This window comes from Eptatretus burgeri, chromosome 13 (genome assembly GCF_056783735.1).
Source record: "Eptatretus burgeri isolate ZD-2024b chromosome 13, Ebu_testis_v1, whole genome shotgun sequence".
NCBI lineage: Eukaryota > Metazoa > Chordata > Myxini > Myxiniformes > Myxinidae > Eptatretus > Eptatretus burgeri.
In genome coordinates this window covers 77,957,797-77,983,785 of record NC_140973.1, presented here as the reverse complement: position 1 = coordinate 77,983,785, position 25,989 = coordinate 77,957,797, and the positions used below count along the sequence as shown (strand labels likewise).

General features: G+C 47.7%; 1 protein-coding gene across 4 annotated transcripts in view; it reads right to left on the bottom strand.

Annotated features, from left to right (window-relative positions):
• LOC147014857 (cilia- and flagella-associated protein 100-like) overlaps positions 1-25,989 on the bottom strand; it is a 32,360-nt gene that overhangs the window by 3,696 nt on the left and 2,675 nt on the right. For 2 of the 4 annotated variants that reach the window (XM_085853251.1, XM_085853250.1), the window contains exons 2-12: positions 15,996-16,087; positions 15,380-15,569; positions 12,326-12,393; positions 10,397-10,560; positions 9,849-9,929; positions 9,278-9,387; positions 7,847-7,901; positions 7,575-7,635; positions 6,929-7,080; positions 6,102-6,237; positions 2,329-2,528 (exon numbers count right to left, since the gene is read on the bottom strand). In XM_085853251.1, the coding sequence (XP_085709377.1) occupies positions 2,329-2,528; positions 6,102-6,237; positions 6,929-7,080; positions 7,575-7,635; positions 7,847-7,901; positions 9,278-9,387; positions 9,849-9,929; positions 10,397-10,560; positions 12,326-12,393; positions 15,380-15,569; positions 15,996-16,082 (1,304 nt within the window). In that variant the 5' untranslated portion in view covers positions 16,083-16,087. Of the gene's footprint in view, positions 1-2,328; positions 2,529-6,101; positions 6,238-6,928; positions 7,081-7,574; positions 7,636-7,846; positions 7,902-9,277; positions 9,388-9,848; positions 9,930-10,396; positions 10,561-12,325; positions 12,394-15,379; positions 15,570-15,995; positions 16,088-25,750; positions 25,880-25,989 lie in introns of those variants that run through there. The other 2 variants (XM_085853252.1, XM_085853254.1) reach the window with 2 other exon arrangements.

Sequence of the window (25,989 nt, the reverse complement as noted above, 5' to 3'; positions counted from 1 at the left end):
TTTGCATAATATTGTGATGAACATGAACAACAACAAAAGTATTGCCTTTAATAATTTTCGTTTTCTATTCACGACTAGGCCGACCATTTCCTGTATTAAAATTAATTTTAAATTTCACATTTATTTAAATTTAATATTAAAATTTATATTTTATTTTAATTTTAATATAAAAAAAATTTTCTCACCGATTTGCAGTCCCCATTTCAAACTAAATCATTCGCAATGAGTGCAAAAGAGCGGAAGATTCTTGATGAATATATTCGATTTGGATTTGTGTCCCTCCAAAAGGGTGACACACAGGTACCCAAGTGCGTAATATGTTACAAGACTCTGAGCAATGATGGCATGCGGCCCACATGCTTGGAACGCCACTTGAAGACAATGCATCCTGCTCTGGCTGCCAAACCCAAGGCATTCTTTGAACCAAAAAGGCAGTCCTTGAAGTAAGCTAAGATGGACAGCAGTGGAGCATTTTGGCAACAGACTTCAAAGGTTGTTGAGGCTTCATATGAGATCACCATGTTGATTGCAAAGAGCAAAAAGAGCCATAACATGGGAGAGACTGTCATAAAACCAAGTGTACTGCGTGCAGCAGAGCTCGTTCTGAGGAAGGATAGTGCAAACAAGCTTTCCCAAATCTCTCTATCAAATGATACCGTCAAGGGAAGGATCGATGAAATGTCTCAAGACATCAAAGATCAAGTTCTCGACCAAGTAAGAGCTTCTCCTGTATTTGCCATCCAGTTGGACGAAACGACTGATGTTGCTCAATGTTATCAGCCTCTGATGTATGCTCGTTTCATGTCAGGCAATAGTGTAAAAGAGGAAATGCTCTTCTGCTATCCGATGGAAAGTTATACAACAGCAGCAGATATTTTTCAAGTGGTATCAAACTTCTTCCAGAAAAATCAACTTTCATGGGACTCGCTGGTAGGGGTGTGCACTGATGGAGCTCCAGCCATGCTTGGTTTGCAATCTGGTTTCATAACAAGAGTGAAAGAAAAAAGTCCATCTGCTATGGGTACGCACTGTATCCTTCATCGTGAAGCCTTAGCATCCAGAACTCTACCTGCTTAAATGAGGGATGTCATGAACCTGGCTATCAAGGTTGTGAACTTCATCAAAGCTGGAGCCTTAAACAGTCGTCTCTTCAAACAGCTGTGTGTGGATATGGATTCTGAACATCAAGCCTTGCTTTTCCACACAAACGTACGATGGCTTTCGAAGGGAAACATGCTTGGACGGCTTTATGAACTACGACAAGAAGTGGCAACATTTCTAAATTCGCAGCAGAAAGCAGATCTCCATGACAAGTTCCAGTCTGAAGGATTTTTGCTATCTCTTGCTTACCTGGTGGACATCTTTGAAACACTGAATGCCATCAACCTCAAACTCCAAGGGAAAAACATCAACATAATCATGCACCACGACGTCATTCGAGCCTTCATGACCAAACTCGACCTCTGGAAATGTCGAATTCAGGATGGAAACACAGCCAGTTTTGCTAACTTGGATTCTGCTCTCATTCACAGTTACCTCGATTCCGAGTTAAAGAAACAAATAATTACTCATCTGACTGAATTGAAAGCAGAATTATTCAGATACTTTCCGGATATAGATGAGAAGCGCGAAGCCTGGAAATTCATTCGGAACCCATTTCAATGTGAAGTAGCTGATATTTGAGACGAAGTGCAAGAGGAGTTTGAGTTAAAGTTCAACTCCTCAGCTGAAGAAGACTTCAATAAACTGGATCTGGAGACGTTCTGGGTCACGTACCTTCCTGTTTACTCTTTGATCTCACATCAAGCTCTTCGGATTCTGACAATGTTTGGATCAACGTATCTTTGTGAAGCTGCATTTTCCATGCTCGTTGCTGTCAAGACCAAGTACAGAAACAAGCTGAACATTGAAGGGGACTTGCGTTGTGCTCTCTCTGCATTCGACCACGCATTCAAGATCTGGTAGCTAAGAAGCAATGTCAAGTATCTCATTAAATATGCTGTGTATGAGTGTTGCTAAGACAGAATTTTTTGTTCAATAAAAAGACTAAAAACACGCATTTTTTCAGTTTTTTCCTTTTAATTCAGGAGGGATTTTTAATCATTTGGTTGAAGATGTGAGGGGGGGGGGCATGGAGGCAAGGACCAACTACTTGAGGGGGCGTGGTGGTAAAAAGGTTAAAAACCACTGTTCTAACCATATTACACAGCTTCTGACTTTGCTACAAATGCTCCTGTTACTCTCACGAATAAACTACGAGGAAGCACTTTCTCCCACGACATCTAGAGGTGTAAAACTCGCTCAAATGAACCGAAATGAAGTGATTACCTTATGCACCTTTCCTTGCTCTTCTCCCTCAACGCCCTTGCAACACAATCTGCTGGCAGGGTTTCCAGCTGCTGCAGCAGCTCCTCCAATCGCTTCTCAATGCGAGTTAACATCTGCAGAGCATCTGTGCTTGTATCATCGAAGCTTAGGCAGGTGCGGTACACATGTGTCACCTTCTTGCTTAGATTCTCCAGTAGAACCTTGAGGACAAAAAAAATGTGGGTAAAAAGGGGAGAAGAAAAACGGGGTGGAGGTGGAGTCTCTGGGTAGAAGTTTATATATATATATATATATATATATATATATATATATATATATATATATATATATATATATATATATATATATATATATATATATATATATATATATATGTGCATGGCATTGCCTCTCTCTGTCTCTCTCTCTCTCTCTCTACCAAGGAAGGTGGTCAGAGATAATGTTTTCACCCCCCATGTGTTTGTCTGACCCTGGGGGACCCAAAGGACCCACAAGATGCAGAGGACCGAAAAGACCCAATAGTCTTTGAGGACCCAAAAGACCCAGATGACCCAAAAGTCCTCAAGAACCCAAAAGACACAGATGACCCAAAAGACCCTTAGGACCCAAAAGACCCTGAGGACTTAAAAGACTATAATACCCCAAGGAACTTGAGGACCCAAAAGACCCAGATGACCCAAAACACCCCAATGACCCAAAAGACCCCATAGACCCAAAATACCCTGAGGACTTAAAAGACCATAATACCTCAAGGACCTGAGGACTCAAAAGACCCAAAGACCCAAAAGACCCAAAAAACCCACAAGACCCATGAGATCCTTTAATACCCCTTTTACCTTTTAGACCCTCAATATGTCTTTTACCTTTTAGACCGTTTTAACACTTTAAACACCTTTATATCCCTTCACCCTTCAGACATTGTCCCCTTTTGTCCCAAAGAACCTTGAGACCTTTGCACCGCTTAAGTCCTAACAGCTTAAGTCCCTCAGACCTTAACATCATTCAGACCCTTTACACCCTTCAAACAGATTAGACCCTTGACCATTAAGCACTTTAGACCACTTAGACCATTATATATGTGTGTATATATTGTTACGGGCCGGAGGTACGGTGGCGAGAACGACCACTAGGTGGGGGAGGTTACGTCGTCTCCCACCAGACTCTCCTGAATTGTAGGCTGTCGCTTCGGATAATTCCGTGAGGTGGCAGGTCGCTTAACCGACAGTGGACGCCAATATCTCAACCGCGTAGCGCAGGGTCTTTTTGTCTGGAACCAATTTACCTAATTAACTACGTGATTTTGACTACCGGGGAACCACGCTCTCAGCACGTCTTTCTCGAACTGGGTCACTCTACCAACTGCGGTCGAGTTCCAACTACCGACTACCAACTCCAGTTCGGGTGCAGTCGAGCGGAACTGCCAAAGCCGTGCCGGCTTGGATGAACGGATTATCGGGTATAAAAACCCGGCTAAACTCAGATCTGAACCATGCTGGACCAATGAAAGAAAGGACGGAAACGAACTGGGAACATTTCTACAGTAATTTATTTACAATAAAGAAGACACAGAGCAAGACTTATCGCGGAGTATACAAGCAAGAATTTACAATAATGGAATAAACACTTAAACAGTTTCCACTTACAAGACGGGCCCACACACTCAGATGATTTATTAAAAGACCCCCGCAGCCAGAGAGGGAGAGACGAGCTGGGGGTCGCAGTTCGCTTGGATACCTGCACGTTGAAGGGAGGGGGTGCTCCGCAGTGTGGCACTTGCTAATGGTCGTGCGGCTCGGCCCACAGTCACACGCGTGGGGCTCGTGCCCGTGGAGGAACCCGAGCGGAGCAGTCAGAGTCCCAGGGCAGAGATCAGGGTCGCGGACGGGACCCAGGAAAACTCCAACGAACGCCAGCCAAATGCAGAACTCCACTCGAACGCCCCAGACTCCAGCTCAAACCGCACGACGCATACCAACCAACTTAACTCCTCCAAAAAACTTACACTCTCAGGATCGCGTCGTATTTTTATGGACCTCCCTGAACGGGGCGGGGGCTCGGTGAAACAGACGTCACGGTCCACCCCGATTGGACAGAGCCTTCATGAATCCGCCCCTTTGAGGGGCGGGGTCTCGGCCAGACCGGGAAAACCCGGTCCCCTTCAGGCGTGTCTGGATCTGCCAAGAAGAAGCCACTACAAGAGGATTTTGCCTCGGACAGTGAGTCGCCGGTTGGGTGGGTGAAGCGCTTGTTCGGTAGCAGGTTGTTGGTTTGTTTGTTGGATGATCGTTGGAGGGTTCGTTGGATGGTTTGTTGGATTGTCTGTTGGATGGTTTGTTGGATGGTCGTTAGATGGTTTGTTGGATGGTCATTAGATGTAATAACCTACCTAAAAAGGACATCGCAACGCACACTTTTGATTCTCCCACGAGACAAAAAGGAAGCGACCTGTCTCACATGTACTTAATGGAATAAATGACTCTTGGGACATCTGTATGTTTGAATGCATGTGGTTTCCAGATCCGTAACAATATGTGTATATATATATATATATATATATATATATATATATATATATATATATATATATATATATATATATATATATATATTACAAACTCCAAACTCAGGCAAATACAACTTTGTGTGGGGTTAACATCAGCAATGTGGCCGCGGCCTCACGCGGGGGTATGTGGGGGTGGGGGGTGGGAAGGGGTGTAAATTAAAGAGGTATATTTGTACCGTGTTGCGCTACCTCATGGTGGTGGCAGAGGGTATTACAATTCCCTTTTTTACTTGGGCAACGCTGAGGTTGATGCACTCTATGCCCGGGTAAATTTGTTCTCCTTCCCTTATCCACCACCCCCCCCCCCAAAAAAAAAAGAAAACAAAACGGAGGGGCTTGTCAAAGCCTGTCATTGTGTATGACATTTCTCATGGGAAAGGACATCAGGACATTTGTGGGGCAAAGGAGGGGTGGAGAGGGACATGAGGGCGGGACGGGGGGAGGGTGGGGAGTAGGGGTGTAAGCACTCCATGCATGGGTAAATTTGTCTTCCTTTCCTTCTCATTCTCGCTCAAAAATGTTGGCAAACAGGACGACTATTTGGTCTGTCAGTGAAGTGACGGGTGGGTTCTTCTAGTATACTTGATTACAAATTACTACAGTCGCATTGCTGCAATGGCTCGGTGGTTGGCTCAGGGAGAGGATTTGTTCATTCGTGCATATGCAGCACAAGGCTGTGGGGCAGCATCATTGGCTGAGGGTGCTGATGCGCTGTTGACGCAATACCCTCTGCTGGTTAGGGCAGGAATTTGAAATTTGTTCATTGTGCAGGTGACAGCTCGCCTACTCTTCGTGAAGGACACCATGGGATCTTTAAACTCCACCAATGAATGCTGGCAGATGGGACGCTCGTTTAACGTCCATCTGAGGGACAGCACGCACGTTCATCAATCACCCTGCCTGTGAAACACTGGGATGATGGTTTGCAGCTGGGTCGGGATTCAAACCCAAGCTAGACAGCTTACAGGTGAGTGTACGTACTTTGAGGTCTCTGCCATCCTATCAGCACATCAGGGAGAGGGTGAGATGTGGGAAGATTGGTTGCTCAGGAAGTAACTATACATATACACCTTTAGTCCTGAAATGGTTTGAGGATATGATGCATTGATAAAGAAAATGCACAATAATTCGAAAACGTCTGTGATTTCAAATGAAAGGTGGTCCACCATATCCGGTTCAGCATCTCAATGCTGGTCCCAAGGCAGCTTACCTGGTTTTCTGCATAGGATGGCCCCTCGGTAAGCATTTGAGCCTTCAACTGCAGAGCTGCGGCCTTCTCGGTCTCTTGGGCTATGTTCTCCTTCAGTGAGGCCAGTTGGTCATGAAGTAAACCTGTTTCTCGATTCCTGCACATAAACCCAAAAGCATTGTGGTCACTTAACCGCGCATCCCACATTTTAATTATTTTTTAAATTTCTCTGCAATTCTCTTTGACTGCAAAACGAATTGTGTCAAGTTGTCCATGATGTTGTCCAACATCAAGTTGTCCAACTTTAACACTGCAACGGCACTCGGTAGAGTGTAAGAGTGCGTACCTCCACCAGGCTGAACGGTTTACGTTTTGTAACCCACTGTTAGGCCGGATCTGCATCCGGACCTGAACCAAAGTCTAATCAGCTTGTTCTTGTCACCTAGTCAACTCATCCACCAAGTTTTCTCATAACTCATCCATATGGTTTTTGAGATATCGTGGGATATATCATTTTTGGACCCATCTCTCAATGGTGAGGATTGACATGATAAATTTTAAAAAAAATTCTCTTATTCGGAAATGGATCTTCACCAAAATTGAATAAAGTCTTCCTCGTCACACAGCCAACCTGTCCACCAAGTTTCGTCCGATTCCGTACACAACTTTTTGAGATATTATACGAACAGGCAGACAGACAGACAGGGTTAAAAACATAACCTCTGTCTGCCCTCGGTGGAGGAGGTAATTATAACGATGAGGATAAAAAAGATGATCATATTATTGGTGTGTTTTTTTCCTCTCTTTTATTTCTATACACAATCAGGAATGAGGAAAGAGCAACTTACATATTTTGTTGAGTGTTTGCGACGTTTCGCCAAACTTCGTCCAGAACTTCATCCACAACCTGTGAGTCCAGAATTAGGGAAATATTCTTCTCCTCAAGCTCCTTCAGCAGATGGAGAATTTCCTCCGGCTTTGAGCAGCGAAGGTCCAATGCCTATCACAGTCACGTGTGCAACCGGCATCAGCCAGAACAATCAACCCTTCCATTTATCTCACTCGGGGTTACCCGGGTAGTCAAGGCAAGAAGCGAGAAGGCAAGTATTTCCACGAAATACACTGTATCAGAAGAATGGTACATTCAAAGTGAAACTCTATCATCCATTTTGTAAACATTAAATTTTTTTTTTTTTCAAAAAAGAGAAAGGTGCTCAAGTGAAAACAACAAAACGTTTTGCACCAATCAATTCAGGGCCATTTTGCAAAAGGTTTTGAGGCTCAAAATCTGTCAGCGAGGACATCGACTCAAGCTGTTGGAATCGACACGAGGTGACCCATCTCTGCAATGGTTGTGATTCTTTTGTTGTTGTTGGTGCTGTTTTGGATTTTCAACAACTTAGTCTGTCTGATCTTCAACTACTTAGTCACTCATGTTGGTGTGATCACTCTCATCCTGACACACTCGCTCTCGTTTCTCATACTTGCAATCACCTCATCGCTCTCATCAGAGTCGCTGGATGGCAGAATATGTTGGTTCTCAATCTTGATTCCTCTGCAGGAACAAACACACAAAACTCACAAGGATCAGACTGCCATTTGAATGAGGTGATGTGATGACACTTTTTCCATGGTCTTCCAGTTTAAAAAAATCCATTGAATGACATATAGTGGTTAAAAAGAGTGCACACACACACACACAATGAGATAGGTACACAGTCATACACAGTGTACAGTGACACACACACACACACACACACACTTACGTGTTAACGTCTGTACCGCTGATGGAACTGGCAGTTCCCTCCATTACTTTGCTGCCTGTGAAAAGGGATTGGATTATCATGACAGCAGCCAGTGAAAGCAACACCACGTCATGTCCTAACATCACACGATGTACCAAATAACTTCTTGTTACCTGGAAAGGGGGAGGGGGATCCAAAGCTAGATAGTGGTATTAATAGTATGGACTGCGTGATCACATCGGTTAGATTACCCTTGTCATTGGGAAAATGTCAGAGTAAGTCGTACTGTAAAAACGTGCACTGAGGAGGCAGTGAGTGGTAATTTTAAGACAGTGTAGAGTAGGTTTGTTGTGAAAAACCTCCTGTTTTCAAGCAAGGCTGGGAGAGGACTTGGGCACAAAGGCACAACTGGAAAGTGAATTCTGCTTGAGGGGGAAACAGCAAGGACTGTCTAGCCGGCGCACCGCAGGTCATGGTGACGAGGTTAACTGCAGAACCTTGGAGATGTGGCGCAAGACTTTTTATTGGGGTCACCCCATGGGTGGGATGACCGAGAAGATGGCCTGGTCAGAGCCGCAGGCGGCCAATGATAGTGACCTGCTGCGCATGAAGGCGGTCCCAAAGTTTACAAGGTCCGTGTCCGCACGGAGCGTGTCAGCTTGTTTTGGAGTGAGAGACCCAGTGTTGTAGTTGGAGTTGCAGTAGAAAGAGATAATCAGACCTTTGCAGAGGTGGCATCCCTCTCCTCATCGCCATACTCCCGCCTTGTGCTGCACCAGCCCTGTGCAACACCAACCTGCACGGACCATTCTGGACCCACTACCAGCACGTACCTTGCTCAATCCCTCACTTGTTCCCCATTGTTGCGTGAGTCCCGGTATTTCGTTTTGGCGCAATAGTTGGGTTCGGCTTTATGTCTTTTCATTGTACATAAGTACGTGTGTCTTCATACTCGCTTGTTATTTGAGCGCCTGATCTGTCCCATTTATTTATTATTAGTGTCTCGTCTCTCCCCTCCCACATACCTTTAATAAACCATTTTAATTTTTAAAAAGTGACGTTTTCCCACCTGTTTTTCTGATGTACGTTACACCGCCAAGTCCAGCCTCAGATTGAAGCGATCCATGGGGAATGGTGGTATATGGAACGCAGCATCTTAATCACCGTTTCGGACCTTCACCTGGGTTTTATACCCTCGGCGCAGACGGACCGTGTTAACGTATCGTCTGAATTGACAATATCTTTGATTGCTTGCAGTGATAATACAGTTATAAGGTTTATGTGGCATCAGTCGGTTGGTCAGCTCTTGTTTCCAACTGTTGGACTGAAATCAAATCTTTAAAGAACAAAAAATGAAGCTCGTGGAAGATAAGAAAGGAACACAAAACACTGCAGAAAATAAATGGAAGACTCAGACTTTGCCAAAGTGATTTAAAAAAAAAATCAGCCCACCTGTGCTGGAGGTTGTTTTTGTTGCCTGCACTCTTGTTAGAGGAAGCCTGAGTAGGAAGGCCTTGTACTCCATGTATTGCTTCAGTTCCTCCTCACTCTTCGCAATCTCACTGGATGAAAAGTGCAAAGAGGACAGGGGACGATAATGCTTACATTAAACTGCAAATATTTTCTGCTCTCCCACCAGCCTGGATACCTGTATCAAAAGAAAGAAAAATCAACAAGGAACTTCCAGACCCCCAAATGGGCAGTCTGCAGCAGTACACACGTGAGCTTTGTGCCGTTGTGAAGGGGGTAGAGAGTTGGTGGGTATTTAAGGGTGTTATTGGGTGGGTTGATGATAGCACTTCACTTTGGGAAACAGAGTGGGGATTATAAGCAACACAAGCCTCAAAGGTAGTGTGAAGCAGGCCTGCTAAAAATGGTGCAGAAACAATTTTGTACATCCTTTGTCCGTAAATGTATCAGTTAATCGACACATTGTGTGAAGATCTACTTCCTGGGTAAGGTGCTTCATGCAATGGAAACAACCCAGGCACATGGATTCACATTAGTGTTGTGAGATTGGTACCTCTTCAGGAAAGCAAGGTGCTGACTCTCTCGCTTGATCTCCAATATCGTGTCCAACTTTCTCTTCGTTTCCATTTCCACCCTGTGTATACAGACAGGGCATGGTGAATGTGTGGGGTGGTATAAGTACCGGGTCATGCAGTTTGCTTGTTTCAGTAAAATTAATTAATGCTATACGTGTGTGGCGGAAGTAGTCAAACTGCCATACTTACCGACTTTGAAGGTAATGCCGTTTATCAAAAACTTTCCAAAACCCATCACAGGTTTTAATCATTCAAACGGAACTCTCGCGGCAAAACTGATACAATGTTAGCAATCAAGTGGCCCGATCATTGCTGAGACCAAAGCACTAGCCTGGTGATACGATGACCCTGGGTTCAAATCCAACATACTATGTCCTACTTATGAGTTGTATCAAGCCATTCCATGCACCATGACGATGGTAGAAAGGTTTCTGTAAATACCCGCCTGTACTCTTTCGCATCTGTTTTCATGATTTCAAGATGAGCAATAGCGTTAAAAAGATAAGGTGCAGGTGCAAACAATTACATCTTCACAGCCTCTACAGAGACATGGCGATTATCCTTAAGGAACTCGTCAAACTGCAGTGCTTCCTTTTCCAGGCACTTCTCAGCCTGAGCAAGCCGTTGTTCCTCCGACAAGGCCAAGGCGGCAAGCTTGTGCATCTCCTCCTGTTTCACGGATAGCGAGTACTGCGGGAATAGTCACAATGGCCTGGGTCACAATGGTAAATTTGTACTGAAAAGGGAAAAAAAACTCACATTCTTTTCACCCAGTACTTTACTACCTCTGTACAGTTTGATTGACCAGGTTCGTGCTGAATATCATATTGTTGTAGAGTACCAGGTTTAAGTCATAAACTTCCATTTCAAACATCCCTGTGTTTAATAATTATCTATGATTTTTACATTTCGATTATCGATTATTCCATTTCAGCAAACAGGATTTATTACATCCTCACCGAAGTTGTACAGAGGTTGGTTTCACTCCTGTGTGGCTGTCTGTGAGCAGGATATCTCAAAACGTTATGGTCAAATTCGGATCAAACTTGGTGGACAGATTGGTTGCGTCACAAGAACGAATTGATTTGATTTTGGTGAAGATCCGGATTCGGATCTGGATACGATAATTTTTTGATTTTTTAAGTGATTCCTCACCATTAAGAGATGGGGCCAAAAAAGATACATCGCATGATATTTCAAAAAAGTTGTGGATGGATTATGGCCAAACTTGGTGGATAAGTTGGGTAGGTGACAAGAACAAGCCGATTAGATTTTGGTTGAGGTCCAGCTGTGGATCCGGCCTATCAGTGGGATCAGCCTGGCAGAGGTATGTTCTCATTTGTATTTGTTTTTTTTTTTTTGTTTCTTTTTTTGGTGTGAGGAGGGGAAAATAATCCAGCTGAGGGATCAGAAATGACAATACTTGGGAGAAATGGACAAAAACGAAGCATGTGGTGGTAAAAACAGAGACAGAAGCAACATGCCAACTAGTCCAGCCCTCGAGGAGTAGGCCGGAGTTTGGCAGTGACACAAAAGCTACAATTGAACACAACGAGGTACAGTTTGGCATTGGCAAATTGGATTAAAACACGACCCACAACACAAGAATTAAAATAAAAGAGTAAAACACAACGTATCTAGTCTGGGAAAATTAGCTTTGATGAACTGCAGGGAGGAACTTCACATGTGAAGGAACCTGGGGCCCATTTCTCTGTAACTGGATGAGCTCACATCAATGGAAGTTGGACTTGGTGGTCTCTGCACCTTTATTTGCATCTTAGTGGGCTGGCTTAGACCGAGAGGTATGAACACTCGCCTCTAAGCTGTCTAGCCTGGGTCCGAATCCTGACCCAGCTATAAATTGTCACCACGGTGTTTCACAGGCAGGGTGATTCATCAATGTGTGTACCGTCCCTCAGATGGACATTAAACGAGCGTCCCATCTGCCAGCATTCATTGGTGGAGTTTAAAGATCCCATGGTGTCCTTCACGAAGAGTAGGCGGCGGGAATCTAACCCTAACCCTAACAGCTTCAGAGTTATTGTAATAGCATCCTTGCCACACATGTCCAGACTGGAACCGGCGGGAAGAGCATTTTCCGAAACGACGTCGAGACGAAAGGATTGTGACTTGTCTTGCAATCCAACAAAGAGGCGAGCCGCAAAAACTGTCCCTTACAATCAAAAACGCATTAATTGGTCTGAAACATAATAAACATACAATTGACCTTCCAAGAAGAAGCAAAACATAGGATTTTGGTGAATATTTTGAGAATGTTCTATTTCCTCTGTGACTCAAACAGCCTCTACCTCTGCAGGAGTTCATCAAATACATTGAATAGTTAAGTTGAACGGAGAAAGCAATTTAAGCACATGATGGTATCCCCCATTATCGTGAACGAGTGCATTTGGAACCTGCACGAGAAACACCTGAATTAATTGAATGTGTTTGGCACCTGCATAAGAAACATCTCTCGCTTCCTGTTCACAAACCCAGAAAGAGTCTCCTTCTCGACATGTTGACCTGTGTGCGGCAGATGTGAGTTGCAATAAACATTGTGTAATTTCAAGTCCTTATATATGAATGACGTAACAAATGTCAACCAAAACAGTTCAATTTACAATTGATTGTATTGAAAACATCGCCTCGCTCTTCCACGAGCGTCGACTTTGCATAGAAAATCAAAACATTTAAGTCCCTGCTATATCTTGTTTCAGTCACCAAACCACATTATGATTAACCCAATAACCACGCTGCTTAAACTTCCTGTCATGATGGCTGAAGGATTCAAGGAGTGAAATATGCACAGGCAAAGTAAATAAAACGTGAGCTCCTAATGGTTAATGTACCCTCTCATTAGTCAGAAAGCACGTCCACTGGTTAGTGAGAAAGTGGGGCAATTGGTTAATTAGTCACTCCTGTTTCCACCAGTAAAAATTAAAATCCACGTGAGCTCACTTTGACAGCACAAACCAAGATGGCTAAATTACAAAGAAATGCAGTTGTCAGAAAGCAGCAAGTCACCTGGTTAGTAGGAATGCAGCAGGCCAAATGGTTAGTGGGAAAGCAGCAGGCCAAATGGTTAGTAGGAAAGCAGCAGGCCAACTGGTTAATCAGAAAGCAGCAAGCCAACTGGTTCGTCAGAAAGCAGCAGGCCAACTGGTTAATCAGAAAGCAGCAGAACAACTGGTTAGTGAGAAAGCAGCAAGCCACCTGGTTAGTGAGAAAGCAGCAGGCCAACTGGTTAGTAGGAAAGCAGCAGGCCAACTGGTTAGTCAGAAAGCAGCAGGCCAACTGGTTCATCAGAAAGGAGCAAGCCAACTCGTTAGTCAGAAAGTAGCAGGCCAACTGGTTAGTAGGAAAGCAGCAGGCCAACTGGTTAGTCGGAAAGTAGCAGGCCAACTGGTAAATCAGAAAGCAGCAGGCCAAAAGTGAGTGAGAAAGCAGCGAGCCACCTGGTTAGTGAGAAAGCAGCAAGCCACTTGGTTAGTGAGAAAGCAGCAGGCCAACTGGTTAGTAGGAAAGCAGCAAGCCAACTGGTTCATCAGAAAGCAGCAAGCCAACTGGTTAGTCAGAAAGCAGCAGGCCAACTGGTTAGTAGGAAAGCAGCAGGCCAACTGGTCAGTGAGAAAGCAGCAAGCCACCTGGTTAGTGAGAAAGCAGCAGGTCAACTGGTTAGTCGGAAGGCAGCAGGCCAACTGATTCATCAGAAAGCAGCAAGCCAACTGGTTTGTCAGAAAGCAGCAGGTCAACTGGTTAGTCAGAAAGCAGCAGGCCAACTGGTTAATCAGAAAGCAGCAGGCCAACTGGTTAGTAGGAAAGCAGCAGGCCAACTGGTTAGTCAGAAAGCAGCAGGCCAACTGGTTAGTCAGAAAGCAGCAGGACAACTGGTTTGTCAGAAAGCAGCAGGCCAACTGGTTTGTAGGAAAGCAGCAGGCCAACTGGTTAGTAGGAAAGCAGCAGGCCAACTGGTTAGTAGAAAAATAGCAGGCCAACTGGTTAGTAGGAAAGCAGCAGGCCAACTGGTTAGTAGGAAAATAGCAGGCCAACTGGTTAGTAGAAAAGCAGCAGGCCAACTGGTTAGTAGGAAAATAGCAGGCCAACTGGTTAGTAGGAAAGCAGCAGGCCAACTGGTTAGTAGGAAAGCAGCAGGCCAACTGGTTAGTCAGAAAGCAGCAGACCAACTGGTTAGTAGGAAACTAGCAGGCCAACTGGTTAGTAGGAAACTAGCAGGCCAACTGGTTAGTAGGAAAGTAGCAGGCCAACTGGTTTGGCTAAATGACATAGAAATACAGTATCAGGAGCAGTATGGTTTTCAGGGGGCACTGTTTAGTCAGAAAGCAGCAGGTCAACTGATTTGGCTAGATTACATGGAAATGCAGTATCAGGAGCAGCATGGTTATCAGGGGCCAAAGGTTAGTAGGAAAGCAGCAGGCCAACTGGTTTGGCTAAATTACATAGAAATGCAGTATCAGGAGCAGCATGGTTTTCAGGAGCCACTGGTTAGTCATAAAGCACCAGGTCAGGTCAGGTATGGGAGCATGTGCCAGAACAGCGCGTCGCTGCAGGCCAGGCCAACTGGTTAGTCCAACCAACCAGGCCAGGCCAACCAGGCCAACTGGTTAGTCAGAAAGAGAGCCCACTGGTTAATCAGGATGCAGGCCTATTAGTTAGTCAGAAAGCAGGCCAATTGGTTAGTCAGAACCCACTGGTTGGCCAGTATGCTCTCTGGTTAATCAAAAGATAGGCCCTCCAGTTACAATCAAAAGCAAGCTTTCAAGTTCAATATTGGGCCTGCTCATTAGTCAGCCAATATGCCCTCTGGTTAATATAAAAGCAAGTACACTACTTTGGGTTTTTTAACATTAATCTAAGGCTCATAGTGGACCTTGTACATAAATCACATGCAGGACAAAGACTTCAGTAAACATCAGTGTACTGTCATGGCAACTGGAATTGAACCTGTTGCTTTGCTGACGGTCGTTGAACATACACTGTATCGGGTGCAGTCATACATTTTATTGACAGTCAATATTTGCAATATTTTTTCATTCCAGAAACATTTTGTTTACCACAAACATCCCAGTGCTAATGTTAGTAATACACACACTTGTTCACCAAAAACAATTTTATTAATTAGTTTTATGTTCCCAGGGATCAGACGTTTGGTCGTTTTTTCTTCCAAGTTGCAAAATACAATTCTCATCGAGTCACGAATAATACAGCACGATGAAGGCCTAGCCTAGCGGTAGACGTAATGCCTCAATGATATCCCAGGGAAAAGAGCATAACAGACAAAGAAATCTGGCTACTTTAATCTATAGATAACAAGGACATTAGTAGACGATGAACAAACAAATAAAAGGGGTATATGAGATTTGAACCGAGGTTCCAAGCATCATGAGCTGTTGGCTCAGGTGAGAATGCCAAATAGGACAACCTATGGTATTAAAAATTGCCATTAAATTTGTTTAATAAATTTGATTCTTGAACCTGCATAACATCTCACCATGAGTGGGAGACAGAGTGAAGTCAGGGTCCCTCTTCCTGCCAATGACATCATATTTTTCATGGCTGTCTGACTGTTCTTCGAATGTGCCTGCCAGCAACTGGTGCTTGGATGCGGCTGTGCGCGCATACAGGCTCCTTGCAACCGTAGTCTTCTCGTGCACATGTAGCTTCTTCTGTCGCCGTCGTTCCTGGACACATCAAACACCATTCTCTGTTAACGCGAGCACGAACAGCTCAATCAATGTGCTCCAGGGCCCTTTTCATTGTATGAAGATATGAATAGCACGTCTGCTTTACCTCTATTCCAGTGTTATATATTAAACGGAAACAAACTTGCTACTTGGACATGCCTAAGATATTGTAGCAAATTTGTGCAAGGGTGGAATTGGCAGTAATTTTGGGTTATTACTTGCACATAGTGCTACCTGCAGTGAGTGAGAATGCTTTATTGTGGATATCCCTAAGGCATGATGGGCCAAAAGGCCTTCTGTGTCTCGTTTCCTTGTCTTGTTTGCTCTGGATAGACCAGTTTATTCGTACAAAACATCTTACGATTTCAGAGTGATGGAGGACTGTGAATGAGGTTTGATTTTAAACCACAAGCATTAACCCACCTGCTCATTCCGACTCCGCTCTTGATCCCGAATGGCAAGAAGATTCTCATCAGATGGACGATGAAATGGGTTCTCGCATTTGCTCATGTTTCCTGGTCCAGAAGTAAGTAAAGACCACGCACTTGATTACGATTCCAAGCTATAGCATGAGCCCATTCCATTGTAACATGCCTTACTACCCCATGCCTTACCATATGATAGTGCTATATCCTTGCTTTGGATAGACCAAAACACTTTAATCAAGGTGACCTTTCAAAAAGATTAGTTTGCGAATGTTTGCAATATGTTTATCTTTGCTTAAAAAGGAAGACTATTATTGTCTTTTTGTAATTCATGGATGTAAATGATATTTTGTGACGGCAGCAGCAAACTCGCTATTGAGCTGTCGAGTCTCGGCTCGATTCCCGACCTGAGTATGAACTCTGATTCCTGCTTTGCAGCCTGGGAGTTGTATCATGAAGTGTAGTGTCCCTTAGATTGACATTAAGCAGGGTGTCCCATCACATAGCATTAGTTTTGTGGATGTTAAGATCCCACGATGTATTTTGCAGAGAAGAGGCCTGTTATGTCGATTAAAAGCTTGATGTTGTGGTATTTGTGGATCAGCATTAGTAAATGCCTATAAATGAACGAGTAAAATTGACGGTTATATGTTACGTGTATAACAGATCAGTAAATTGTAAAATAAACTGGTTAATGTAATGAGCTAATTTTGACTGGAGAGGACAGTATTGTACTGTAAACTGCCTAGTGAGATTTCGGAAGTTTCTGGAACATTCTCAGACAAAACTTCCAGGATGGACGAGAAGCGCATTTGCTGGAAGGCACGGGATTGTTCTGTATTACTATATAAACCCACGTAAGGGAGGTGTAGAGAGACAGGTGATATGTGAAGAGATGTGCGTTTTCATCGTCCCTGTGCTCGATTTAACTCTGATGATTGAACGAGGTGTTAATGTCCAGAGCGGTGGTTAACACGGGGAGCCGATTATAATCAGGTTGGTTAAACTCATTAAGATTGTGCATCAGGAAATAATTCCTTTGAGCTCTTCAATCATCCTGGATGGGCCAGCGTACGAGAGAGAACAATCGTTCAACAGCCCTGGTCACCGAGGTGAACATGCGTGAGTTGTGTCGTCAGGACAGGGACACTCAAATAGCCACGGAGATTGCTTAGGCAGCACCAACGCTCTGCACAGAGTATGGTCCCAATGGATGTGTTGCGGATTAGCGCCCGCCGGCGTGCGAACGGCCACGTAACTCGAATCGCGGCACGTCGCCCACCGGACGGACAATCCAGTCGTGACCCTCTCGGACTAACGCCGGGAACCAGTCACGGGTGGACCTTTCGGTCTCACCGCGATTGAGCCAATCGGCCCCCGCGTGGGATAGGGTTGCTCGCCAAATTCGACCTACCTAAGTACCCACACGGAGGGTAGACCGGGCGATCGCACCTCGCCGCAGGTCGACTTCGGACACGGGCCACTTAAGCGACCCGTTCCGTACTATCGGGATAACCGATCGGTGTTATTCGTCGGCCTCGACGGTTCGATTAATTATCGGGCGTCTTAACCCACGACCAACCCTTTACGTGAAGCAAGATGAGGATTCAATGAAAGAAATGACGAAGCGAAGCGGGAAAACAGTTCAACAATAAGCACATTTATTTCGTGATGAACGGAAAGCACACATATACAATTCCACCAAAAGCACATGGAAAAGAAGAAGACAAAAAGCAAATGCAACAATGCAGATCTATCCGACTACCGGGCACTCGGCAACACTTATACAATTTTACTTCACAGATGGCGCCGACAACACATATTCCCAAAGCAAAAGAAAAGAGAACCACCCTCCAGGATGAGGGGGTAGGCGGGCCTGGGGCCGAGACCGTGTCGGGCCTACCCGTCTGATGATGAGACGCGGAGCGGCGGTGGTGCCTCAACTCCGCGGGCCTCGCGGACAGTGTCTGGTAGGGGGTGGGAAGGGGGCCCCCTTTGTCGCACTATCTCAGCGCGGGGGGAAACAGGAGGGGGTTGCTGATGCTCGGGGAAAGGAGGATTTCACAAAATCTCGGGTCCCGCGACGAGCGTCTCCACCACGACCTCGGTCACGCCGCCGGCCTCTCCCTCCGCAGTTCCCCGAATCCGACGCGAGCACCCCCTCAACCGCCTTCGCCGCCGCCGCCTCTCCACAGCTTCGTCCGATCGCCCTCTCCGTCTCCTCTCTTGACTCGTCCCAACTCTTCACTGGCTCCGCGAACTCCCAACTGCGAACTGCTACTCAACTTCCAACTGCGAACTGCTACTCAACTTCCTGCCGCGAACTGCTCCCGACTGACGAACGCAGTCGTTTTTATAAGCCCCGTAGCTTCGCTCTTTCATCTTTGACCCTCTGCCTCCGACCTTTCACCTCGCTCCCCATTGGCCCGAGGAAAAGTGGGCGTGAATGCTTTTTGATCCATGAATTTGCATATAGCGACCGCCCTCCAACGCCCTGGAGGCAGGGCCAAATCGCCCCTCGCTCACCGATTGGACGGAACAAAAGTGGGCGTGAGTCGTTTTTGATCCATTTTTCTGCGGAAAGTCCGTGATGTTTTTGAACACGCTACTCGGTGCGCGCCACGCACGAGTCCAGCATCGGTGCCCACGAGTGGCGCGAGATGACGGTGATGCGATGGTGGCGAGTTGTGACGGTAAAGGTCGTGGCGGTTGTGGTGAAGCGGCGTTGTGGTTGGTGGTTGTTGTTGTGATGGCCGCGTTGTGGTTGGTGGTTGTTGTGTGATGGCTGTTGAGACGTGGTTGGTGGTGGTAATAATGGCGGCTGGTCCAAAATAAAGATAGTAAAAGAAAAACGGCTATCCTGAAGAGTCGCAGCCCTCATGAATGACATTTATTCCCTCGAGACAACGGGTTTGGGCCTAACTTCACATATACTTACCGAGATATCTCACCTGAGGGACCTGAATGGTGGTTTGCGAATTTGGTCAACCACAACACTACCCCCTCCCCTTTTTACAGACTCGTCCCGAGTCGTCAAATTTTCGTGTGCCATCATGTGTAGTTTTCCCCGAGTACATTTTACCTACGGATCCCTGAGTGCGACATTCATGGTATTCGTGTCCCCAAAATAAATAACCTGAGGGCTGAGTAACTACCTAAACAAACTCACTCACACGGACGACTTAAATAAAATTGCCGGCGCGAGGACAGACATGCCGGGGGCGTACTCATATGTACAGTACATCTTATCCTTAACTTACAAATTTTACACTAAACCATGGCCCAGGATCACTGAACTCTGCAAAAAGAAAACAGTTAGCAGGGAGCCAGGCTGCTCGCATGCAGTCTCTGGCTCTAACAATGCAGGTGACAGGGAACGTGGCCGGCTGCTCACACGCAGTCCAAGGCCTTCCCTTTTGAACTGAACGCAGTGAACCACAACGGTGCATGGGCTGCACAAACGTAGTCTCCGTGCCAGCTCAAGTGGCACACGCAATGAACACAACGAATGGATGGGTGAATGGTTTGAACTGAACGCAGTGAACCACAACGGTGCATGGGCTGCACAAATGCAGTCTCCGTGCCAGCTCAAGTGGCACACGCAATGAGCACAATGGATGGATGGATGGACACAAACACGGTGCACGGGCCGCCACTGCAGGCCCGTGTTGTAGCTGCCAACAGGGCAGTTCTTGCAGCTTGCAAACTGTTGCCGTGATCCTGGCGCACATGGCAATGAACAGGGGGGGCAAAGCAAAAATTGAACGGGGCTGGTGAACATGGGCAGTGGGCATGGCATGGCAAAGGCAGCAGGCAAACACAGCCCGCAGAAGAAGGCCGCTGCAGGCAAACACAGCCGGCAGATGAACTGGCCGGCACAGGCCTTGAAGAAAAACAGCCAGCAGATGAAGTGGCCGGCACAGGCCTTGAAGCAAAACACGGCCAGCCGATGGCACAGGCCTTGCAGCACAGCAGCTGCAGACGATCCAGCCGGCACAGGCCTTGCAGCAAAACAACAGCTGCCGATGAAGTTGGCCGGCCTCCGCCTTGAAGCAAAACACGGCCAGCCGATGAAGTTGGCCAGCCTTTGCCGTTCAGTGGAGGTTGGTGGAGGGAGTGCGGTGGTGCTGGCCACTTGGAAGGCGGGCTCGGACCTACCTACCTGTCTCCCTCCCACCTATCGCCTTCGCCTGTCATTGTCTATACCCACTCCCTTAATTTGACAAACCCCAATTTAGCCCCAACTTATTTTTTTATTTTTATTATTATTATTATTTTTTTAATTTCCTTTTTTACTTCCCCACTATAAATCGTCCCCTAACCCCCTTTATCATCTTTGTTCGGCTAACCTATCCTGTCACCTAGCCTACTCCCAACCCCTACGTTCCCTTCCCGGAGGGGAACAAGGGAGAGCTAGCGTCCTGTGTCGAGGCCCAACTCAAGCCTCAAAATGGCCTCCCCAGAGTTCGGCGATCTATAACCAAAGTGGGTCCAGCGGCCCACAACGAGAGCGAGGGGATGGATGGTGCGGAGGGGTACACTTCCTAATCTACCCTAACCATTTAACTGTTAAACTACCCCGGGGCTTTCAACAAGCGCCTCTCACTTAAACTATTGGTTCTATAAACCCAAATTCCCGTCGCCTGTGTTGGTGTCCTTACAATTTCGGGCCTCGCCCCCCAATTTTCTCTCCGTGCCCTCACACGGTCTCATGGCTGGGACACGTGGCTCCCTTTGGCAGGCACGACCCTCTGCCGAATCTCCCGCTATGGCACCCCCGGGCACTACACTGCCTCCGAGCCTACCAGCTCCCTAACACCGGGGAGTGCCCCCCATGGCACCTCCCCTGAAACGCACACGTGGCAGGCTGGCTTCCCCGGCCCCTTTCCGAGGGTCACCCGTGCCCACAACACTGCCCACGCGGCTAATGGCGCCCCGGGCCCCCGCACCAAGCAGGCGCACCCGTGCCCACTACGCTATCCCGGCCCCCCATGGGCCCTTGGCCTACCACGGCCGACTAGCCTGGTGCCCGGGGTACCCACTCAGCGATACTCACTTTTCGCAGCCACGCTCCCAGCCCGTCAACAGGGCTCCTGCACCCCTCAAAATGGGTTTCGAGCCTACACACCCACCAACAACAAAACAACCTCCATTTTTCAATGTGGCTAACCCCCTAACTCACTTTATACTGACCCCGGGGTCCCTTGGGCGGGAGTCACTCCTCCCAATCACTCATCGCACCATGCAGTCCCCATTCGCTCCACACACACAGACCCGCTGGCCTCACTCACTCACCAAGCACATGCTTCCACTTCACTCACCAACACACTCACCGCTGAACTCTGCCATCCTTCCAACTACCTCCCCTAACTAACTCGTGCTCCCACGTCGTCCCTTAAACGACAGCACGTTCCTTTTAACACTACGTAGCTAAGCTACGTCCCCACTACACATTCACAGTCTGTTTCTGTCTCCAAATCTCTAAAATAACTTTCCCAACCTAAATCTCGCTACAATCCCTCTAACTAATCCATTCCACGGACTCCATGAGGACTTACCCCTGCCCCATGAAGTCGGTCTAACTAAGCTAACCCTTCCCCCTAACTAGTTTCCATCCTGTGCCCTAGTAAGGGGGTCTTCCACCCCTTGCCCAGGAATCCTGTGCACCCGAAAGTGAGGCTTGCTTTTTTTTTTTTTTTCTTTACATGCGCAGCACCAGCGCGGCAACTCACGCACTTTGCACCTGCCCGTGACGTCATGCAGCTGCACGTGTACCTCGTCCCTCCTTGGACGGTACCATCCAGCAGGGATACCCCTCCTGCCGGATTCCAACCCCGCGTGCAGCCATGACGTCACCGTGCGCATAAAAAAAACAAAAACACAAGCCCCACGTCTCGAGGGGTTCCCCACGCGAACACATGTGCTTTGCCCGTTGGAGCTTAACACACACGATCGCGTGGAGAACCCGTCCGGTCCAAATCCGTAATCCTGCCTAAACTTTGTCCGTCCGCGGGATCGGCAAATCCACCGCTGGCGTTTCCGGACCGGGACTTCACTCTCGCAAGCGAGCACGTGGCGGTCTCGTGCGTTGCTCAGCACGGACCTCGTGCTCACTGCTGGCTGAACCCGGCACGGTCCCCGAAACAACTACAGCCGCTACTCGGCTTTCTTTCCTCACATGTCTCCGTCGTCGCCTCCATTCCACCCACGCACACCTGCGTGTTACGACGCTCACACTCCACACCATTACATTCACACCGGGAGACGCGGCTGCGTGCTCCCGCATGCCAACCGACATCTCCCTCACATACCGCTCTCTCACACACACGGTCTCCCTTGCATTCGGCCGTTCACTCACGCATGCTACCTCCCTCGCACACGTGGCTCCACGCACTCGCGGCCTTTCACTCACCCGTCCCTCACTCACACATGCGGGGGCACTCACCCGCGGTGCCTCATCCACACACGGCGTGCTGGGAAGCACGTACTCTGGCACCATCGCCACCACACCACTCACACACGGGGTCGCTTCCACACACGGGGACGCACTCACACCTTGCACCACACACACAGGGACAACCACACTGGGGATTCGTGTCCCCACAAGGGTCTCCGGGGCCTCTATACCCCCCAAGCTCTCCGTGCACCTGTCCGCAGCACTCGTCCCCTCAACCTCGCGAAGCACGACCGAACTCACCTGGTCGTGACTCGCCTCAAGGGGGCATACTCCCTCCCCTCGTTCCTGGAGGAGGCCATCCAGGTGCTCGCACTGGGTCTCTACCCAGTCCGCCAGCTCACCCCCATTATCCTCCACTACCTGCGTGTGTGTGTGCGCGTCACTTACCCCGTCTTCATCGTGCAGTCTCTCTATTTTTTCTGTCTCCCGTGTCTCTGCCAACTCGGTCACCTCTTCACCCTTTACCTCCCTTGTCTCAACTATTATTATTTCCTTTGTCACGGCCTTCATGCCCGCCTGCAGGCATCGGCCCATGTTCTGCGTCTCACCCCGCAGCTTTTTCGTTTCTTCCTTCATTTGCTTTGTATTCGCATCGATCTTTTCGTTCATGCTTTTTATTTCGTTTATAAATTCAGTTGTGTTTGCATCCATCTTCGCTGTCATTTCCGCCAGCATGGTGCATAGCTGGGCTATGTCGGATGCACTCAGCTGAGCCGTTTCGGCAAGGGTTGGGGAAGGGTTTTGGTGGAGAGGGGGGGGGAGGTGTCATACACCGCGGCCGCTGCCGCACCCATTTCGGGCTCTGGGTTCAGTTGGGCGAGTTCGTTTTCCTGTACAACCAACATTTCCTGCACGGGGATTTCATCCTGAGCCATGGATTCTACACATTCTACATCCATTTCTAATACCCCCGGCTCCCGCTCGCCTTGAGACGCCATCTTGCTTCTCTTAAAGGGTTAATTTGAATCGCTCGTAATTTGGAGGGAATCGGGGGTCGCTTCTCTCACCCCTGGACCGATTCCCGTGAATTTAGCCGGAGACAGGAGAGCCCGTTTTCCCGTTCTCCGATACCAGTGCCGCGAGGAGGGCGATGAGTTTATATCGCACGACCTGACACCAGTGTTGCGGATTCGCGCCCGCCGGCGTGCGAACGGCCACGTAACTCGAATCGCGGCACGTCGCCCACCGGACGGACAATCCAGTCGTGACCCTCTCGGACTAATGCCGGGAACCCGTCACGGGTGGACCTTTCGGTCTCACCGCGATCGAGCCAATCGGCCCCCGCATGGGATAGGGTTGCTCGCCAAATTCGACCTACCTAAGTACCCACACGGAGGGTAGACCGGGCGATCGCACCTCTCCGCAGGTCGACTTCGGACACGGGCCATTTAAGCAACCCGTTCCGTACTATCGGGATAACCGAGCGGTGTTATTCGTCGGCCTCGACGGTTCGATTAATTATCGGGCGTCTTAACCCACGACCAACCCTTTACGTGAAGCAAGATGAGGATTCAATGAAAGAAATGACGAAGCGAAGCGGGAAAACAGTTCAACAATAAGCACATTTATTTCGCGATGAACGGAAAGCACACATATACAATTCCACCAAAAGCACATGGAAAAGAAGAAGACAAAAAGCAAATGCAACAATGCAGATCTATCCGACTACCGGGCACTCGGCAACACTTATACAATTTTACTTCACAGACGGCGCCGACAACACACATTCCCAAAGCAAAAGAAAAGAGAACCACCCTCCAGGATGAGGGGGTAGGCGGGCCTGGGGCCGAGACCGTGTCGGGCCGACCCGTCTGATGATGAGACGCGGAGCGGCGGTGGTGCCTCAACTCCGCGGGCCTCGCGGACAGTGTCTGGTAGGGGGTGGGAAGGGGGCCCCCTTTGTCGCACTATCTCAGCGCGGGGGGGAAACAGGAGGGGGTTGCTGATGCTCGGGGAAAGGAGGATTTCACAAAATCTCGGGTCCCGCGACGAGCGTCTCCACCACGACCTCGGTCGCGCCGCCGGCCTCTCCCTCCGCAGTTCCCCGAATCCGACGCGAGCACCCCCTCAACCGCCTTCGCCGCCGCCGCCTCTCCACAGCTTCGTCCGATCGCCCTCTCCGTCTCCTCTCTTGACTCGTCCCAACTCTTCACTGGCTCCGCGAACTCCCAACTGCGAACTGCTACTCAACTTCCAACTGCGAACTGCTACTCAACTTCCAACTGCGAACTGCTACTCAACTTCCAACTGCAAACTGCTACTCAACTTCCTGCCGCGAACTGCTCCCGACTGACGAACGCAGTCGTTTTTATAAGCCCCGTGGCTTCGCTCTTTCATGGTTGGTGGTTGTTGTTGTGATGGCCGCGTTGTGGTTGGTGGTTGTTGTGTGATGGCTGTTGAGACGTGGTTGGTGGTGGTAATAATGGCGGCTGGTCCAAAATAAAGATAGTAAAAGAAAAACGGCTATCCTGAAGAGTCGCAGCCCTCATGAATGACATTTATTCCCTCTAGACAACGGGTTTGGGCCTAACTACACATATACTTACCGAGATATCTCACCTAAGGGACCTGAATGGTGGTTTGCGAATTTGGTCAACCACAACAGATGGATGGACAGGGACACTGGGTGGAAACAACCCAAAACGGGAATCGGAGTTGGATATTGTATGTAATGGTGAACTTCCTCATTTGACTTTGTATCTGTTTATTTTAAATACACGTTTCAAAAACGTTATGTTGTTGATGTGGTTACTGTACCATCACTCAGAAGCCACAGATCCCAACTGACAAAAATCCATTTGAGTGGTAGCCAACAGGTACGTTCGTTCAGACTCGTGAAGTGAAAACCTTGGATTGCAGTCGATAGAGAACAGGCTGGGCTTCGCAGCACAAACAACATACATACACCAAAGGGAAGGAAACCCCAAAGTGTATGTATCCCCGACAAGGTCATTGTGTGCAAACAACCCGGCCAAATTTCCTCCCCCGACTACTGCTGAGAAGGCAATGAAAATTACCACTCAGTGTAAACCCTGCCATGAAACCCCTTGGAAGCACCGCACCCACCCATGGGTAGCCTGTTGAAGAGGAAGATGATTAAGTTTTCAAACTTAATGACAAACTACGAGATACTAATTATTTTATAAAATGAGCCACAGGATGTTCAGGCAACTTGTAAATTGGGATGACTATATAACTCATTCTTTGGTTGTATTGCTGTAACCAGAAAAAAGAACCCTACATTTGTTGAATGTGAACCACCATGAGTAGCAAGAAGCTAACGTTTCAGGCATTACCTTCATCTTCACTCTTTCATTCTTCTTCATATTGTTCTTGCCTCTGGAACAAACTCCCACACTCTCTTCAATCCCTCTCCTCCCTCCAGATCTTCAAAACGGCTGTTCACCACCATCTCATATCTTCCCCCGTCCAAAATCTTGATCTTTACTACCACCGCTAATCCACCCCAAACCCACCTCCTTCAAATTCCACGTTTTCTTTCCTGAAAGTCCGTGTAGTGCCATCTTGTTTTCCC